We start from the raw sequence: 21,113 nt of genomic DNA, 5'->3' as shown, positions 1-21,113 counted from the left end.
TAATCATGACGACAATTTCTGTTATAACTGAAAAGCAATTAAAATACTGTGCTTCATTTGCTATTTCTTGTGTCGTGTTAAATTTTTACGTGTGGTGTTTTTTTTTGTGTGTGTGTGTTATATCACTCAGAGTGTAATGTAAACGCTTGCTTTCCTTAGTTTAACATCCACATTGCATGTTCCAAGTCTGCTATCAGCAGTTTTTAGTATTCTTCTTTAATAGCCGTAGATAAAGTGTCTGTCAACAAGCTGCCGCTGGTGCTCGCGACTATAGCAGCACTGGCGTGGATATCGATGGCTGGTGGAGTGGCTGTAGTGGTGGAGGCCTGCTGCGACTGCTGGATCTTCTTCCTGTTCAGCTTCCTCTCTTTGGCACGTCTGTTCTGAAACCAGATCTTTACCTTTTCAACATATGTCAAAAGGAACAGAAAAGAAATCCCTGTTAGTAGGCATAGGCAAAAAAGTGAGATTATAAAATATTCCAGGAATAAGTACTGGGTTGATGATTCCAAAGGAGGTCAATAGATGATATTTACCTTTACCACTAGAATTAATAAACAGACGAGATGAAATAATTACAAAATCTATTATACAGGGGGCTGCAAAAGTAGGTATACAGTAATGAAAAACAAAATGTTCGCACAAAATGTTAGTATTAAATAAAACCCAGCACCACTATTGTAATACTGGCAATACTGGAATAATCCTTACTGTATACCTACTTTTGCAGCCCTGTATATGTGTATATATATATAAAATTAAAACATCAACCCAAAATTAAAATCAGTGTGTTTGTTCCTTTCGGCTCACAATGAATCATATTCATAAAAAGTTTGTCATGAGATAATTAGAATGAAAAGTTACAAAGGTCAAGGTCAGTGTGAGCTAAAATTTAATCAAAAGCTACAGTGAAATTAAACTAAATCATCCCTCTGAATTCAAAATAAAATGAAACAGAATTAAAAGCAGCTGTAATTACTTTTTATTTATGTTTATATTCGTCCCATGTTTGGCGAGCTACAATACTGACTTTTTTTTTACTTAAAGTGCCATTCCACCATTGGATGTATTCTTTGGCATAAAATACAATATATTTTATGACAACATGACTAGACAGAGAAATCTTTTAGCTTCAAAATGATATATCAAACATAATTTTTTGACAAGGACAAGTATATTAATTTTGCGACCAAAGTCACCTACCCTTTTAATTTCCGCGCGGTAGTGAAACGTGATGCCATCGGCAGGTTCTCCTTCTTGTGTACCACGTGTCGGTCTATTTTTAGACCAGGAAACCCCCAAAGTGAGAGAGCCATTTCTCCTCGTATTATGGGGGCCAAAAAAATTGCGAAAAATTTTGAGTTAATCTTTCAGTTAGCTAGATTTATTGGTATTAGCTAGATTTATTGGTATTATTTTTATCGCGTTCTATCCGCCATTGCTGATAATATGTGCCACGTCACACGTCACGTGGTACACAAGAAGGGGAACCTGCCGGTGACATCACGCGTGGAAATTAAAAGGGTAGGTGACTTTGGTCGCAAAATTAATATACTTGTCGTTTTCAAAAAATTATGTTTGATATATCATTTTGAAGCTAAAAGATTTCTCTATCTAGTGATACCATTTATATATGTTGTCAAAATATATTGTATTTTATGCCAAAGAATACATCCAATGGTGGAATGGCACTTTAAGAAACTTTAAAGCTGTACTGCCTTTCAGATTTTTCAAGTGTAGGTCATAAAAAGAATTTTTCCCGACACCCAATTATTTTTATTCGGTGGACTGAAAGCTACTGAATTCGAATCACAGACATCCAATTTTATTCATTTTTTAAAAATAGAACAATTAATGAATTTAGGGCCACGTGGCCCTGAATTCTCCGCTATTTTTTCCTGCTTCACCATGACCCAATTCAAGATACTATGTCATGCATGACGTGGTGGGCTTTCCCCATTCGCGCAAGGCATTGTGGGAAACAAATTTGAAACAGGACAGAAAAACGGAGGACGTGAGTGTGCGAATGAAACGTGAAAGACCGACTACAGTAACGGAAAGCGAGAAGAAAAGACGTTATGTTATATACGAAGGAAAGGAAACGCAGGACCAAACTAATAAATATGGGCGGTCAGCGAGCACCTCGGTGTGATCAGCTGTTTGTTTAGCGACAGAATGATGGAACTGTCAGTGCACGGTCAAAGGTAAACCTGCACATGCGCACACACACACGGACTTGCTCTGTCTGCTTGACTGCACGAAGCGAGCAATTTCATGCACATTATCTACTTTAATCCCCTCACATTAAATAACTTCCCAGCCAAAGAATGGCCTGGTTTTTTTTTTTTTTAGATATTACAGAAATAAACGTATATCACAATGAGCAAATTTCAGAAATAATTAAATTTTACCGATTTTATGAAATCAAAAGGCGGTCTACTTTTAATCATACCATACATTAGACTTGTTTTGCCTGTATTCGAATGCTCAATTTGTCCCTAGAACTAAAATTCCTAAAAGTGAAAGAAAAAAAATCTACAAACTATGAAAATTAAATAGAAATATTATTATTGTATAAATATAAAAAAACAGAAATCATTTTTAAAATGAATCTTAAAAATGAAAACTATCCTAATTAATAAAGCTCCTGCACTGTAAAAAAGAATAGTCGAGAATACTTGAAATTTCAAGGCAACCGTCTGCATTAAGAATTTTATGTTTTGCCAACGATGTGCCCATGATAATCCAAACTATGATAACACTGTTATCTTTATTAAGAATTCTTAATTAAGTCAATTTTCAATTCCTCATTCTGCCAACATAGATTTCTCTTTTTGCTGAACAGTGGCATTCACAGTAGTACAAAAAGGCAATTGAGGTTATCATAAATTTTTTTTACCTTTATTTGGATAGGACAGTGTAGAGACAGGAAATGAGCAGGAGAGAGAGACGGGGAGGGATCTGGAAATGACCTCAGGTCGGAATCAAACCCGGGTCCCCAGATTTATGGTATGGCGCCTTATCCACCTGAGCCACGACAACATGAGCTTCAACCGGAGAGAGAATCACATTGCCCAGCCCTTGGATTTGGGAGAGGAAACCACGTGTCTTGGTCATTAAGAGCATGTGCTGAATAAACACCTGTGGCAATTATGTATTTTCAATTCAGATTATTCACTATTGCATATTTACACATCATTGAGGTGCACCCTATCAGTTTGATGTGGATTTTTCTGTTCGTTAATAATTATTCATATTTTCTTGTCCATTCAATTGTGAATATGGAATTACTTGAACAAAGCGTAATTCTATTTTTTAGAATTATCCACATCAAGAAAAATCCACATCAAACTGATAGGGTGCACCTCAATGATGTGTAAATATACAATAGTGAATAATCTGAATTGAAAATACATAATTGTCACAGGTGTTTATTCAGCGCATGCTCTGAATGACCAAGACACGTGGTTTCCTCTCCCAAATCCAAGGGCTGGGCAATGTGGTTCTCTCTCCAGTTGAAGTTCATGTTGTCGTGGCTCAGGTGGATAAGGCGCCTTACCATAAATCCAGGAGCCTGGGTTTGATTCTGACCTGAGGTCATTTCCTGATCGATCTGTCTCTACACTGTCTTATCCAAATAAAGGTAAAAAAATTTGTGATAACCTCAATTGCCTTTTTGTACTACTGTGAATGCCACTGTTCAGCAAAAAGAGAAATCTATGTTGGCAGAATGAGGAATTGAAAATTGACTTAATTAAGAAATCTTAATAAAGATAACAGTGTTATCATAGTTTGGATTATCATGGGCACATCATTGGCAAAACATAAAATTATTAATGCAGATTGTTGCCTTGAAATTTCAAGTATTCTCAACTATTCTTTTTTACAGTGTGAAGTTGTTGAAGCTCATAGGTCTGAAATTAAGAGCAAATCTGCCTCAGCTAATGTGTATTTTTTTGAAAATATGAAGCCATAATTCATTTTTTTTGTCACCATGTCATGTTAAGATTTTATTTTAAGATAAAGGAATTCAGTGCAGCAGTGAATGTTTGCCAGATTGAATGCCAGACTATTCAATGATACGGCTACAGTTTGACTTAATCAATCAATAAAATTCCTTTTCCGATTTTGTGGAAGCGTCTGAAGTTGAAGTCTCGCCCACCTGGCGTTCGGAGAGGCTGAGAGCCACAGCAAGCTCAGCTTTCCGCCTGATAGTGATGTAACGGCTAAAGTGGAATTCCTTCTCGAGCTCCAGGCGCTGATGGTCGCTGTACACCACCCTGTACTTATCCTTTGTCCTCGTCTTCCCTCCTGCAGCGTGAAAAGAAATGTGAGCAAAATACAGTGTCGGAATTAACAAAGTACAGAACAATGACATTACTTGGGTTTTACTTTCACCTAAAACTCACTGAACTTCTCTATAATCACATCTTTTACAGTTATGAGGTGATCCAAATTCTGAACAAATCTAAACTTTAACAGATGTGACAGTGAGGATGAGACCTAATATCACTGTAATCTATCTTCTCTTATGTACACTTTGGATATATCAAGACAATTTCGCTGATAAAACTTAGCTACACTACCGTTCAAAAGTTTGGGGTCACTTTGAAATGTCCTTATTTTTGAAAGAAAAGCACTGTTCTTTTCAATGAAGATCACTTTAAACTAATCAGAAATCCACTCTATACATTGCTAATGTGGTAAATGACTATTCTAGCTGCAAATGTCTGGTTTTTGGTGCAATATCTCCATAGTTGTATAGAGGCCCATTTCCAGCAACTCTCACTCCAGTGTTCTAATGGTACAATGTGTTTGCTCATTGCCTCAGAAGGCTAATGGATGATTAGAAAACCCTTGTACAATCATGTTAGCACAGCTGAAAACAGTTGAGCTCTTTAGAGAAGCTATAAAACTGACCTTCCTTTGAGCAGATTGAGTTTCTGGAGCATCACATTTGTGGGGTCGATTAAATGCTCAAAACAGCCAGAAAAATATCTTGACTATATTTTCTATTCATTTTACAACTTATGGTGGGAAATAAAAGTGTGACTTTTCATGGAAAACACAAAATTGTCTGGGTGACCCCAAACTTTTGAACGGTATTGTATTAGCATTCAGTATGTATCATACGAGTTACTACACTGTCAGAAATAGGGGTACAGTAGGAGTCCATTTCTGTCCCCCAAGGTACACTCTACACTAACATACCCCCGAGGGATCATTTTTGGACCTCAAGGTACCTTTTTAGGGCCAAAAATGTACATATATGTTCCCAAACAATATATCAAGGGTATAAATAAGTACCTTAGAAGGTACTGCCCCAGTGACAAGATATCACCACTGGGCGGCATGGTGGTTAGCACTGTCGCCTCACAGTAAGAAAGTTCTGTGTTCGAGCCCAGCGGCCTTTCTGTGTGGAGTTTGCATGTTCTCCCCGTGTCTGTGTGGATTTCCTCCGGGTGCTCCGGTTTCCTGCACAGTCCAAAAACATGCCGTTTGGCTAACATGGGGTGGCCTTGGCCTGAGGTTGGGCTGAAGTGCCCTTGAGCGAGGCACCTAACCCACAACTGCTCCCTGGGTGCTGTAGCATAGCTGCCCACTGCTCTGGGTATGTGTGTGTGCTCATTGCTCACTTGTAATGCAGAGGTTAAATTTCACTGTGTGCTTGAGTGTACGTGTGACAAAAGCTTCTTAGCTTGAACTCATAAAAGTACAGTAATGTACTTCATTTTCTGAGAGTGTAGCTATCGTGCTGGCCAGGCTTGTAGGACTCGAGTCTGACTCGTGCCCTATTTTTAAGGGCTCGTGACTCGACTTGGACTTGAGCACTGATGACTCGGACTCGTGCATTAACTGCATTCGGACTCGTAAATCGGAGACGAGGACTTGGATTTTTTTCTTTATTTTTTTGTAACATGCCATAATAATTTGGCATAAGATATTTATATCTACATTAATTTTTGTACTAATTGCGTGCCAGAGTGTCACACCTGTGCACCTTGGCGCGTGCATCAGATAGACTCTCGGGCGCGCTCCGGACAGCACGCACACCAAGCGGACTCTCGCGCGCGCCGTAAATGACTTGCACCTGCACAGGATTAAGGAACAATCAGCGCGCCTATATAAAAACTGTGAAAACTTTCTTACTTTGCGAAGTATTGAGTTGCGTTGCTGACACATTACAGAGCCTTATTTCCTTGTTTGGTTTCCTGATCCCTGATTTCCTGTTTCTCGTCTTTGATTCTGCCGAGTCTTCGATAGCCTGTTTGTGCCTCGTTCGACCTGTTGCCTGTTTCACCGTTTTACGATTTTGCCTGCCATTCTGGATTGTGTACCGTCTTCACCTGTATTAATAAACACACCTTCTGCACTTACATCCATCTCCCAACCATCTCTAACAGAATACTTCACACTCCCTGACAAAGATGTCTGTGAAGATTCTCAGTCATCCAGGTCATAGTAAACTGTGGTTGGTAGAAAAGAGCAACTGGACTTGTTTGAAGATTCTTGAAAACGTTTCACCTCTCATCCGAAAGGCTTCCTCAGTTGTGTCTGATACTGATTCTGATACTGATTCTTTTATGATCCATGAAAGGATAAATACCTGATACTCCCTATTAGTCAAACAGAACTGAGGAAGCCTTTCGGATGAGAGGTGAAACGTTTTCAAGAATCTTCAAACAAGTCCAGTTGCTCTCTTCTACCAACCACAGTTTCCCTGATAAACAGAAGCACATTCACCTGTTCATATGGCATGTTCAGGAAGAAACTAATGTTAATGGCGCTAAAACAGCCACCGGCAAATGGTGCGGTTGGAGTCTTGGACTCAGATCAGTAGTGGACTCGACTCAGACTCAAAATTATTTTTAATGACTTGGACTTGAACACTGGGGACTCGAGACTGGACTCGGACTTGAAGTTTAGTGACTCGACTACAACACTGGTGCTGGTTAATGTGAGAGATTTGAACAATAAAGCTGTTGTTAGTTAGCCTTAATGAATTTATCAGCAATAACAAAATTTAGTCCAGGATTTAAGATGCATGCTTTTTTTGGGGTGTCTTTATTGTACATTTTCAGACATGAAGTAAATTTAAGAGTTTATACTTTTCTACTTCATCTGAAGTGAAGAATTTGAATTGAGTTTTTTTTTTTTATTTACCAGAGTTTTTATTCAGATGAGCAATTTCACTTTTATTCAACTAAAGATTTTGGGTTTTAACTTTTAACACCTCTGTTCACACGTGGATCGAAGGATTTAACGTGGAATATCAGCTCGACAATTTACCGAACCTTAGACACTGAAACTCAGGTAACAGCATAAACTACTGTACATGCCTCCCACATTAAAGTATCAGTTCCCCGTGATGGACATCACATTGTGTATTAATATTTGCTTATGACACAGAGTAATAACACGACACACACAAAAGCCTTTGTGTGCCTTCAAGAGCACAGCTATGTGCCACAATTATTAACTACATCATTCTGACTAAAAATTAATCAAACCTTTGAGAGCCCTATTTGATGTATGTATAAATAAAGTGCAAAGTTTTCGTCATATTGTATTTCTAAATGCTTGTCCCAATAGAAAAGAGTTTCCTTCTTGCCTTTAAACACTTGTTTAAGAAAAGGATCCGAATATTTTACGTACATTTACATTTTTATCGTCCTAAAACACTTAATATTGAAGTTTTTGGACAAGTTATGCTGAATATGACTTGATCACTTAAGAAATGATGAACGTGACTCAATCACAGGAAAGAAATTTGTTTACACACTGACATTTTGCAGGTAAACCTTGCACACAGTTAAACCCCAAAAGCATAAAGTGTTCCAAATTTTGATGTTAAGAAGGCATGAGCTAAAATGCAGAACATTAAAATTCACGTTTTGTGTTAGCCAGACTTTTGTCCCAAAATAAATCGAAGTAAATGTGATAAAACGCATCTTTTCTCTTGTATTTTGTAGCGACGTTCTTAGGAAAATAAAGGGGTTTCTTCAAGGTTTTTTTTTTTCTATCCCTATCTCAAGGTGAAATCCTCTGTTGTGGGATGCATCCTTGGTTCTTTAACCCTCATCCTACCATGCTATTTTACACCTTAATCTTACCATGTGGGGTCCGTTTGGACCCCAATACTTTTCTTTAAAATTAAAGCTTATAAAGACAAAATCACCAGATAAGTTTTGTTCAGAACATCTTGTATTAATAACAGCAATACACTAAAGGGCCCAAGGCATAAAGAACACACTTAACCGTCATCCTACCAGCCAATTTTACATACACAAACTACCAGGCGGCCCAGGAGGGAATACCTTGAAATCAATGCAGTAAGAACCAATTCAATGCAGCAAACAGACATAACTTTATTGAAGAACAAAATCCACTATGGCTGAATATCAATGATGTATTATAAATGCAATAACATTGCAATAATATTGCAATAACTAGCATACATGTAGCAAATTATAGCGCCACATAAAAAATTGGCATTATATACATGATTTTTGCAGCTCATGCAGCTGTAAAACATTCTGGATTACAACTTAGGTCTTTTCTTACAGAATTTAAAACAAAAAAGTAATTGTAAAATAATTTAGGGCTTTTGTTTTGCAGCCTGTGCTTATTGCAGCAATGGGGTCCACACGGACCCCAAGAAGGAATGCCTTGGTAGTTTCATTATGGAACATAAAAGAAATAAAAGAAGTTAACTTTCAGTGTGCTATTCAATTATAAAATGAAAGACAGATAAACTTTACTCTGGGGTCCGGTTGGACCCCAGTAACAAATTAATTATACCTTCACAATGCAAAAAGCTGATCTTCCGGTGCTTTAGTGTTTTAATTAAGACATAAATTCCAACAAATTCATAAAACGGTGAGGCAGTATGTCACATATTTTTAAAATGGCAAACAAACATATAGGTGCGGGGTCCAGATGGACCCCACTTGGTAGGTTGAAGGTTAAGCGTTCTTTAAGGGTCCAATGAATAAATAAGGGTTCTTAGCTTCTATAAAGATTTTTAAAATGCAATGTCTGTATTTATATAATACATACCCTATCTCTCTCTCTCTCTCTCTCTCTCTCTCTCTCTCTCTCTATATATATATATATATATATATATATATATATATATATATATATATATATATATATAGTTGGACTCTTTAAAATATTTCACAGGCTCCACAAACACCAGGTCAGGTTTTGTAGTAAATCTTATCAAATTTTGTTTGCACTGTGAAAAAAGGAAAAAAAAAAACAGGCCAAAAACAAATATATACACCCAGTGCTTAAGCTGGTTTAGTCACTGATGGAATTGATCTTGAATGTTTCCTGACAAGACGCTGAGCTGATGATATATTTATACAAGTCTAACTTATTAGATAAGACATGCTATTACCGGCATGCTAAGTCAAGCACACTTAGATATACACTTATATATACACACACTTGGACACTTGTGTATGTGTTATATAAACGTGTGTGTGGGTGTTGGATGAGTACCATGTAGTCATAAACACCGAGACAGTTATGGACAGGAGAATGAAAGACAAATTAATTGTAGATTTGACTTTAGTTCTTAACTCATGACTTTGCCAATAACTTGTACTGAACTGTATTGTGCAAAAAAAAAAAAAAATCATTCATTCCTATTTCCTCAGTGAGTAAGTGCTCAAAAATTCATATGAATTCTGACTTCATAGCAAAGTGAATTTCATATCCGTTTTCCCTATTTTGTAATACAGCCTGAGCAGCCACCCTGAGTTTCTTGATCGCTCTCACGTAGTCGACTGTTGCCATGTGCCAGATCTCTCTCTCTCTACACACACACACACACACACACACACACACACACACACACACACACACACACACACACTTTGGCTATCTCTCGGACACACGTACACACCTACACACATGCACCCCTGTCAGTGTTATCAGCGTTCGCGGGTTCCTCCTGAAGTGGACACAGCAGGGTGCGGCCTGCATGTCATCAGACTGCCTGGCTTCTGCTGTTAGCTTTTCAGAAAATCTTTCACCAGGATACAGGCTGCTGCCTTCAAGGACGCCTTGTGCTTTGACCCAGTGATGGATAATACACTAATGTTGGGCAACACTGCACCACCTTTGGACATGCAACTCGACTATAGTGTGGTATACATGCGTTCATCTTTCGCCACACATGCTATGAGGAAACACTGACTCACAGCCTCTTACCATAGCTGGATCTGGACTGATAATAGTGGGGGGAAAGAATAATAATTAATTAAAATATGATCTAATAATATTTCTCTTTTCTATAAGCATCATTTATTATTATTATTTTTAATAATAATAATAATAATAATAATAATAATAATAATAATAATAATAATAATAATATATTTTTTTTCCATTGGAAAGAGAAAGTGCTGCATGGGCAGTACCCTAAGTTAACAGAAAAACATGATGTGAAGAAGGCCTACAAGTGGCTCAGGAACGGATAGGTACATGAAAAAGGAAACTGAAGGACTCATTACTGCGGCACAGGATCACGCACTACCAACACGATGGAGGAAGGTTAACATAGAAAAACAAGCAGGAACAACAAAATTCAGAATGTGTAACGAGAGGGACGAAACTATATTTCACATTCTCAGCGAGTGTAGTAAACTTGCACAATGCGAATATAGAAAGAGGCATGACAAAGTTGCACAAATAATGCACTGGAATCTATGTAAGAAATATGAACTACCATAGTCAAGGAATTGGTATGACCACGTGGCAGAGAAAGTGACAGAAAATAGTAAAGCAAAGATACTTTGGGATTTCTCGATACAAACAGATCATGTTATACAGGCACGAAGACCAGACATCGTAGTGAAAGACAAAAATCTAAACCACACCTGGGTCATAGACATATCAATACCTGGAGATGGAAGAGTAGAAGAGAAGGGAAAGGAGAAAGTGGAGAACTACCAGGATTTGGCAAGAGAGATTCAAAGATTGTGGAACACTTCAGTGAACGTGATACCGGTTGTAGTAGGAGCGCTAGGTGCTGTGGCAAAACTGGAGGAAGACCACAAAGTTGGATATCGAGAAGAAAGAAGTAGACAGTACAATTCTCTACCTTGCTAGGATCGACAAGAATACTGAGGAGAGTATTGGATACCTCAGGTTAGAGGCTCTAACTGGATACCAATACAAACACCAGCTGAAGAGCTGAGAAAATCAACCATGGAAATAATAATAATAATAATAATAATAATAATAATTTTTTTAAGATAATTTATTTCAAACTTCAAAAGCAGCATGCAAATGTAACAAAGGCACAGCTCAGACTTGTGTACATAGGTACATTAATAATCTAAAATATGGCTGGATATATATACAATAAAACTATATAGAAATATGAAATTGTGTTAAAAAAATCTGAATATGTAAACATAAATTAAAAAAATCAAAACCTATCCTCATAATAATAATTATTATTATCTTTTCTATAAGCAAAATTTATTATTATTTTTTAATAATAATAATATCTTAAAATATGATAAAATCATATTTCTCTTTTCTACAAGCATAATTTATTATTATTATTATTATTATTATTATTATTATTATTATTATTATTATTATATAAAAGTCTCAGTTAGGTGCTGAAACTTTGTGACAGTATATCCAGGTTAATTATTTCTTTGTTCAAACATATCAGTACTTTCAAATTGTGTTTTTTTTCCCGCTGTGATGCTTCTCAAATCTTTTCAACACGCCTGTATCTCATGACTGATCCTTTTATCTCAAACGTTCTGTCTCTAAATTGTCGTACCTCCAAATCACCATCAAATCTCACTTTCTGCTTTACTGTCCACTAACCTTTTTTTCCAGCCAATTAGAGAATGAGCAGTGAACATAGTTGTACTTCTTAGCAACATAATCATATTGTATGGCGGTTACAGCACAGACTGTGGGACGCCAGTGTGTTCCTCCGAGCAAGCACAGTACTTCCTGACTACCAGGTGCAAACAGTCAGGAGTTAAACTAGGAGCTTGGTGGAGATACATAGTGAAATGAGGCTGAGCTCTGCTGAGATAGTTAGTAAAATTAGGAAGTGTTATGTTTGGTGAGCACACACCGCTGATGAGTTACAGATACATCACATACATTAGAATACAGAGTTAGAATATGCACTGTTAGTAGTGTCCAGGGGTGGTGTAATGAGGCAGCTTTAAAGATTTGGGCGAGAACGGAACCCATAATCTTTGCAGGTGGTGTGAGGTGAAGGAGGTAGGGGTGTAAACTTTTTTTTCCTTGGAGAGCCTGGATTTTTAACCTCACCCCGTAAATACAGAATTGAGAAATACCCAAGTTGAGCACCCTGAGCAATAATGCACTCACAGCTAGGATGTTAAAATTGACCAGAAACCACATTTTAAAGGTGATACATAAAACTAGGTTAACATTATGCAGTTTACATGCATACATGGGAAAACTTTTGTAAACTCTCCCTGTAGCCCCAATACTCATCCCTAGAAATGTTTTACTATTACTTTAACAGTAGCCTAATGGCTCATTAACACACTCTGTGGCTCATGGATCGAGTAAAATAGTGCATGTCAATAAAATGATAAAATACAGTAGTAAAGCTTTAGTTGTGAGGTTAATTGGTGACACTCGCTATATGAGGTCTCAAAACTCATATACTACTCAAAAGATAACCCCATAACAGGTGTTATAAAGTCAACTATATGGATACTTAAGGTCATAGAGACACACTCCAGTAGCCTCTAATAAATGAATAAATGCATAAACAAATAAACCAATTAGGATAAATAAACACTAATGTAAACACGACACTAAAACATCACTTTTTAAACCGTTGTATACATATTAAATTAGTTCGAGGATATTTTTGTAGACCGAACCTCATGCGAGTACGACATTCTGTTCTTGCTGTTGCGCAAAATATGAAACAGAGCGCTCGAAAAACTACTACTTATTAAAATGTCACTAAATGTACTAAAATATTACCATTTGTGAAAAATGATGATTTGTTTTAGTAAATGGGACAAAGAATGAGATGAGTTTTTAAGTTATTTTACCAATAATGAGGTTTCGGGGGCCTCTGGGAGCCACAGAGACACCAACACACACAGAAGATATGAGAGCACTGTTTTCTTATCACCTCATAAACTCCGAGCCTTCATTCCACACTGATAAGGTTGTCGAAAAGCACTAATAATGTGTAAATTATGTGCTGCATGGTGCCTCAAGATACCATTAATTACTTGAGTGATCTGTTTAGTACACAGATTGTTCAGGTTTCTGGTAGTCGACGGTCAGTGCGCTGAGTGGATTTCAGTTTCAGTTCAGTTCGGTGTCAATGCAGTGCAGTGCTCGTGGTTGTTATTTTGACTTCATCTCATCTCATCTCATCTCATCTCATCTCATTATCTCTAGCCGCTTTATCCTGTTCTACAGGGTGGCAGGCAAGCTGGAGCCCATCCCAGCTGACTACGGGCGAAAGGCGGGGTACACCCTGGACAAGTCGCCAGGTCATCACAGGGCTGACACATAGACACAGACAACCATTCACACTCACATTCACACCTACGGTCAGTTAACCTAACCTGCATGTCTTTGGACTGTGGGGGAAACCGGAGCACCCGGAGGAAACCCACGTGGACACGGGGAGAACATGCAAACTCCACACAGAAAGGCCCTCGCCGGCCACGGGGCTCGAACCCGGACCTTCTTGCTGTGAGGCAACAGCGCTAACCACTACACCACCGTGCCGCCCGGTTATTTTGACTTGTAGTGAGAAAAAAAAGCTAGAATGTGAATTTCTTCACAAGCACAGTCTTTTAAAGAAAACTTCCTGGAAAGTATTTTAGGGCATTTCCTTGAAACAAATGAAATTCTCTCGGATCCTTTGAAAAGGTTTTGAAACATGAAGAGTTCCTGAATTAAAAACGAAACTTATGGAAATAATAATAATAATTAAAAAAAAAAACCTCATATGGACTTTTAATTATTTAATTTATTTATTTAGCCCCAACAAGTTAAGTTAGATCTTTTGGTGTTTTCACATCCTCTTGAGGGGACCCAGGGAATATTACAGTGAAGGGGCCAAAGGTAATTTGGAACATGCTTTACAGATAATCAGAGAGGATAGGATAAGACAAGATGTCATGTTATTTTCTTTTCTTTAAACATTTATAATAATGTAATAATGCTGCGTAAACTCGCCTGTGCTCGCTGGTGGCCCTGTGCGTCTTGCCCACTCGGCCTGGTCCCTCTCAGACACAGGGGACAGTTGAGGAGGACCGGGGACACTCGGTAAGCTGCGCTGTTCCTGCGGGGCCACCAGGCCGCTCACGTTCCCTGCGTTCACGGAACCGAGGCTGGGGAAGGGCGCGTGTGTGGCTCCGTGCGCGTACAGGGGCCACTCGTCGTGCGCAGGCGCGTAAACCGGGTTCCACGCGCTGCCGCTCTGGGCTCCGTGATGGTGCTCGTTGCCCACGGCGGAGACGTGATGGTAGCCGGTATAGTCCGAGTATGGAGGTGATGGGTACACGTTCTGGTGGCCGTAGCCGAGGTTAACGTGGCGCGTGGGGTTGCTGTACATCGCGCCGCCGTCCCTTTCCAACAGGTAGCTCACGGACATCCTGGCGAGCCGAATGTCTGGCGCATAATGGCCCCGGAGCCTGCTGTCAGCCGCCGCGGGGCAAAGGCGAGTTTTACTTTAATTAAACAGTCACCTTCCTGGTAAAGCTCACCTGTCGGCCACACGGCTGATGACGTCTGTTTGCTCAGGAACTGGATGGGGGGGGGGGGGTGTATACTACAGTAGAGTATGATTTTACAGCCCCTGCACAGGGACACAGGGACCGACACCTCCGTCCACAGGAGAGGGGTTTTTTATTGACAGGGTGGTGCTCAGGACAATGGCCAAAGATCAGAGACAGAGAAGATTCTCCTGGAGACTTTTTTGACAGTAGAAATGTAACTCTACTTCAAAATAAATAAAGAAAATACAGCATTTGTATATAAAGCGGCTGCGCACTTTTACTCACCAAGAACTCCAGTTCGATTACCTCATTATAAAGAACAGAACAGAACGGAACGGAATGGAACAGAATAGAATAGAATAGAATAGAATAGAATAGAATAGAATAGAATAGAATGTTTCTAACCTTCTCATCTCATCTCATTATCTGTAGCCGCTTTATCCTGTTCTACAGGGTCACAGGCAAGCTGGAGCCTATCCCAGCTGACTACGGGCGAAAGGCGGGGTACACCCTGGACAAGTCGCCAGGTCATCACAGGGCTGACACATAGACACAGACAACCATTCACACTCACATTCACACCTACAGTCAATTTAGAGTCACCAGTTAACCTAACCTGCATGTCTTTGGACTGTGGGGGAAACCGGAGCACCCGGAGGAAACCCACGCGGACACGGGAAGAACATGCAAACTCCACACAGAAAGGCCCTCGCCGGCCACGGGGCTCGAACCCGGACCTTCTTGCTGTGAGGCGACAGCGCCAACCACTATGCCACCGTGCTGCCCCCATTTCTATTCTATTCTACGTAAAAATTAAATACATACAGTACCAGTCAAAAGTTGGGAAACACCTTCAAATTTGATGTTTTTATTTTTTTTCCTACATTGTAGAACAATACTGAACTCATCAAAACTATGAAATAACATATGGAACATATGGAATTATCTCATCTCATCTCATTATCTCTAGCCGCTTTATCCTGTTCTACAGGGTCGCAGGCAAGCTGGAGCCTATCCCAGCTGACTACGGGCGAAAGGCGGGGTACACCCTGGACAAGTCGCCAGGTCATCACAGGGCTGACACATAGACACAGACAACCATTCACACTCACATTCACACCTACGGTCAATTTAGAGTCACCAGTTAACCTAACCTGCATGTCTTTGGACTGTGGGGGAAACCGGAGCACCCGGAGGAAACCCACGCGGACACGGGGAGAACATGCAAACTCCACACAGAAAGGCCCTCGTCGGCCCCGGGGCTCGAACCCAGGACCTTCTTGCTGTGAGGCGACAGCGCTAACCACTACACCACCGTGCCGCCCTATTCTATTCTATTCTACGTAAAAATTAAATACATACAGTACCAGTCAAAAGTTGGGAAACACCTTCAAATTTGATGTTTTTAATTTTTTCCTACATTGTAGAACAATACTGAACTCATCAAAACTATGAAATAACATATGGAATTATCTCATCTCATCTCATTATCTCTAGCCGCTTTATCCTGTTCTATAGGGTCGCAGGCAAGCTGGAGCCTATCCCAGCTGACTTCGGGCGAAAGGCGGGGTACACCCTGGACAAGTCGCCCGGTCATCACAGGGCTTATATGGAATTATATGGTAAACAAAAAAGTGTTAAAAAAACAATGTTTCATCTTTTAGATTCTTCAAAGTCTTCACCTTGATTACAGCTTTGCACACTATTGGCATTGAGGTAGTCACCTGGAATGCTTCTCAATTAACAGGCGTGTCTTGTCAAAAATAGAATTTCTTGCCTTCTTAATGCATTTGACACCATCAACCAGTAAAGAGTAAATAATAAAAATATAGTAAATAGCCCTGTTCGACAACTGTAGTAATCCATGTTATGTCAAGAACCACTCAGCTAAGTAAAGAGAAATAACAGTCAGTCACGAAGTGTCTTTTAGTTAATTAAAATAAAGAAAAAACATCGAATTTGAAGGTGTTTCCAAACTTTTGACTGGTACTGTACATACAGACATAAATATACATCAAATTTACATTCAGATAGGAGAGTATCACAGGAAAGCTCCTGAAACATTGCAGTTATGTGTTCCATTTCAAATGGGTTGAACTTTTATCCATAGAATTGTACATGAAAAACAAACAAACAACCCACAAGTATATACAGTGCTGAGCGTAAATGAGTACACCCCCTTTGAAAAGTAACATTTTAAACAATATCTCAATGAACACAAACAATTTCCAAAATGTTGACAACACAAAGTTTAATATAACATCTGTTTAACTTATAACGTGAAAGTAAGGTTAATAATATAACTTAGATTACACATTTTTCAGTTTTACTCAAATTAGGGTGGTGCAAAAATGAGTACACCCCACAACAAAAACTACTACATCTAGTACTTTGTATGGCCTCCATGATTTTTAATGACAGCACCAAGTCTTCTAGGCATGGAATGAACAAGTTGGCGACATTTTGCAACATCAATCTTTTTTCCATTCTTCAGCAATGACCTCTTTTAGTGACTGGATGCTGGATGGAGAGTGATGCTCAACTTGTCTCTTCAGAATTCCCCATAGGTGTTCGATTGGGTTCAGATCAGGAGACATACTTGGCCACTGAATCACTTTCACTTGGCCAATATTTTGTAACCATGGTCAATTTAGATCGAACTTTTGATAGAATCTACGGCCAGTCATTTTGCCCCGCCTCGCGCTCCGTCCGGTGCGGTAGTGATGTCCCGTTGCTCGCGTGCCGCAGCAGAGACCCGCGCGACCTTCAGCCGGTACAGTCGCTGTTGTTTTACCACCGCCGTTATTCTCATCTTTCTGGTGTGTTCTTGATTTTTCCATTGTGTCCTATTTCGCCATATCAAATACCCAGAATGTATCATATTATTAATATTTAAGTGAATAATCAATTCAGTCATCATAATTTGGCATTTTTAACCCAAGCAATCAAAAAGAGGAAATTTATTCAATATTTTCACTCCTCTGTGAAGGAGGGGCTTTAATTCTTCATGATGGAGTTATTTTATATGTAAATCAATTTTACAAAAGCATTTGAATTGTAATCAAAAAAATTTTCCACAGTGGAGGCCAGATAAAGCAAGATACTATCTTTATTCTTATTGAACATGACAAATGAAACATTGAGTGTTAGGTAAATGCAAAAAAAAAAAAAAAAAAGTAAAATTAGAAAATGTATTTTTTGACCATAATACCCCAAATGAGAGACCAGTTTCTGAGACGGATCCATATAAAGTGTGTGTGGGGAAAAAAAAAAAAAAAAAAAAAAAAAAAAATATATATATATATATATATATGCATAATTATATGATATTATGGGTGTCTGTGTACATATGGATATGTGTATATGTATGTACTGTATATATGTATAACATAATAAGTATCTGTAAATATGAGTTGATTTGGTCTATATTACACCATGTTGGTATGTCTTGGTATGGTATGTTTTCTTTTTTGTTTGTTGCTTTTGTTTTCTTTTATATATATTTTTATTATGGCGGAAAGTGATGTTTGATTAGCGGTGGTATAGAGGGTTAGGATTTGATAAGTTATTTACTTCTTCCTAATCCTTTCCGAACATTATTATGTTACTGCCTTGTGGCTACGCTATTCTGTTTGTTCATGACGATGTTTTGAGTATTGCATTTTTTTACATTTTTAATTTTTTAAAAATTATTATTTTTTCTTTACTGTTCAGAATAAAGCAAGCAATCAATCAAGTAGTGGTTTTAAATAATGAGGCTTTGGTAAACTGTTAATTGAAGTAATAATAATAATAATAATAATTCTCAGTGAAATTCGTTTTATTTCAAAATTTATATTTTGTTGTTTGCACATTAGTGAAAATAATCTAAATCATTTATGTGTTTTGGAAGACAGGTATTCTAATTATTTTATATGACAAATTAAAAGCATAAAAGCATTATAAGCATTTTACAGAGAAGTACCTGACCTTATACTAACCAAAAATGACTTTCTTTCTTTCTTTCTTTCTTTCTTTCTTTCTTGCTTGAGCTCGTATAATACTGTATGAATGAGTACATACTACACTGCAGTCTCGGGGAATTATGTAAGGACAGTAATAGATTGTGAGTTATGATTTCACACAGTTAGAATAGAATAGAACAGAAGGTTTCTAACGTTTTAATATATGGATTATTCTTAAGGCAGTATTCTATTCTATGAAAAAAGACTATTCAATAAAGAATTAAAAAGTGAAAATTCAACAAATTGATGGAAATATAGTAAGCTAACACTGGAAAAACATCTCACAAACTACTACTGTACTAAGCAGTGTGAGGCTACGTTGTTGAATACAGCAGCAGTCTGTGAGGTTTGATTTTCACACTGTTTAGTACAGCAGTAGGCTGTGAGATCTGATTTCCACACTGTTTAGTACAGCAGTAGGCTGTGAGTTCCGATTTCCACACTGTTTAGTCCAGCAGTAGGCTGTGAGGTCTGATTTCCACACTGTTTAGTCCAGCAGTAGGCTGTGAGTTCCGATTTCCACACTGTTTAGTGCAGCAGTAGGCAGTGAGTTCCGATTTCCACACTTTTTAGTACAGCAGTAGGCTGTGAGGTCCGATTTCCACACTGTTTAGTACAGCAGTAGGCTGTGAGGTCTGATTTCCACACTGTTTAGTACAGCAGTAGGCTGTGAGTTCCGATTTCCACACTTTTTAGTGCAGCAGTAGGCTGTGAGGTCTGATTTCCACACTGTTTAGTCCAGCAGTAGGCTGTGAGTTCCGATTTCCACACTGTTTAGTGCAGCAGTAGGCAGTGAGTTCCGATTTCCACACTTTTTAGTGCAGCAGTAGGCTGTGAGGTCCGATTTCCACACTGTTTAGTCCAGCAGTAGGCTGTGAGTTCCGATTTCCACACTGTTTAGTGCAGCAGTAGGCTGTGAGATCTGATTTCCACACTGTTTAGTGCAGCAGTAAGATCTGATTTCCACACTGTTTAGTACAGCAGTAGGCTGTGAGGTCTGATTTCCACACTGTTTAGTCCAGCAGTAGGCTGTGAGATCTGATTTCCACACTGTTTAGTACAGCAGTAGGCTGTGAGGTCTGATTTCCACACTGTTTAGTCCAGCAGTAGGCTGTGAGTTCCGATTTTCACACTGTTTAGTGCAGCAGTAGGCTGTGAGTTCCGATTTCCACACTGTTTAGTCCAGCAGTAGGCTGTGAGGTCTGATTTCCACACTGTTTAGTCCAGCAGTAGGCTGTGAGTTCCGATTTCCACACTGTTTAGTACAGCAGTAGGCTGTGAGGTCTGATTTCCACACTGTTTAGTGCAGCAGTAGGCTGTGAGATCTGATTTTCACTCTGTTTAGTGCAGCAGTAAGATCTGATTTCCACACTGTTTAGTACAGCAGTAGGCTGTGAGGTCTGATTTCCACACTGTTTAGTACAGCAGTAGGCTGTGAGGTCTGATTTCCACACTGTTTAGTCCAGCAGTAGGCTGTGAGTTCCGATTTTCACACTGTTTAGTGCAGCAGTAGGCTGTGAGTTCCGATTTCCACACTGTTTAGTCCAGCAGTAGGCTGTGAGGTCTGATTTCCACACTGTTTAGTCCAGCAGTAGGCTGTGAGTTCCGATTTCCACACTGTTTAGTACAGCAGTAGGCTGTGAGGTCTGATTTCCACACTGTTTAGTGCAGCAGTAGGCTGTGAGATCTGATTTTCACTCTGTTTAGTGCAGCAGTAAGATATGATTTCCACACTGTTTAGTACAGCAGTAGGCTGTGAGGTCTGATTTCCACACTGTTTAGTCCAGCAGTAGGCTGTGAGATCTGATTTCCACACTGTTTAGTACAGCAGTAGGCTGTGAGGTCTGATTTCCACACTGTTTAGTGCAGCAGTAGGCTGTGAGTTCCGATTTTCACACTGTTTAGTGCAGCAGTAGGCTGTGAGTTCCGATTTCCACACTGTTTAGTCCAGCAGTAGGCTGTGAGGTCTGATTTCCACACTGTTTAGTCCAGCAGTAGGCTGTGAGTTCCGATTTCCACACTGTTTAGTACAGCAGTAGGCTGTGAGGTCTGATTTCCACACTGTTTAGTCCAGCAGTAGGCTGCGAGTTCCGATTTCCACACTGTTTAGTCCAGCAGTAGGCTGTGAGTTCCGATTTTCACACTGTTTAGTGCAGCAGTAGGCTGTGAGTTCCGATTTCCACACTTTTTAGTGCAGCAGTAGGCTGTGAGGTCTGATTTCCACACTGTTTAGTGCAGCAGTAGGCTGTGAGGTCTGATTTCCACACTGTTTAGTCCAGCAGTAGGCTGTGAATTCCGATTTTCACACTGTTTAGTGCAGCAGTAGGCTGTG

General features: G+C 39.1%; 1 protein-coding gene across 1 annotated transcript; it reads right to left on the bottom strand.

Moving 5' to 3' along the window:
- Positions 1–203: 203 nt before the first annotated feature.
- Positions 204–14,784, bottom strand: cdx1a (caudal type homeobox 1a). Its single transcript, XM_060910501.1, has 3 exons — positions 14,236–14,784; positions 4,163–4,311; positions 204–401 (listed from the first exon to the last, which is right to left on the bottom strand). The coding sequence occupies exons 1-3, from the start codon at positions 14,651–14,653 to the stop codon at positions 204–206; spliced, it is 765 nt and encodes a 254-aa protein (XP_060766484.1). The 5' UTR covers positions 14,654–14,784.
- Positions 14,785–21,113: the final 6,329 nt, after the last annotated feature.

The sequence above is a fragment of the Neoarius graeffei genome, chromosome 2, assembly GCF_027579695.1.
Source record: "Neoarius graeffei isolate fNeoGra1 chromosome 2, fNeoGra1.pri, whole genome shotgun sequence".
In the NCBI taxonomy this organism is placed as follows: Eukaryota; Metazoa; Chordata; class Actinopteri; order Siluriformes; family Ariidae; genus Neoarius; species Neoarius graeffei.
This window is presented reverse-complemented; position numbering and strand designations above follow the sequence as displayed.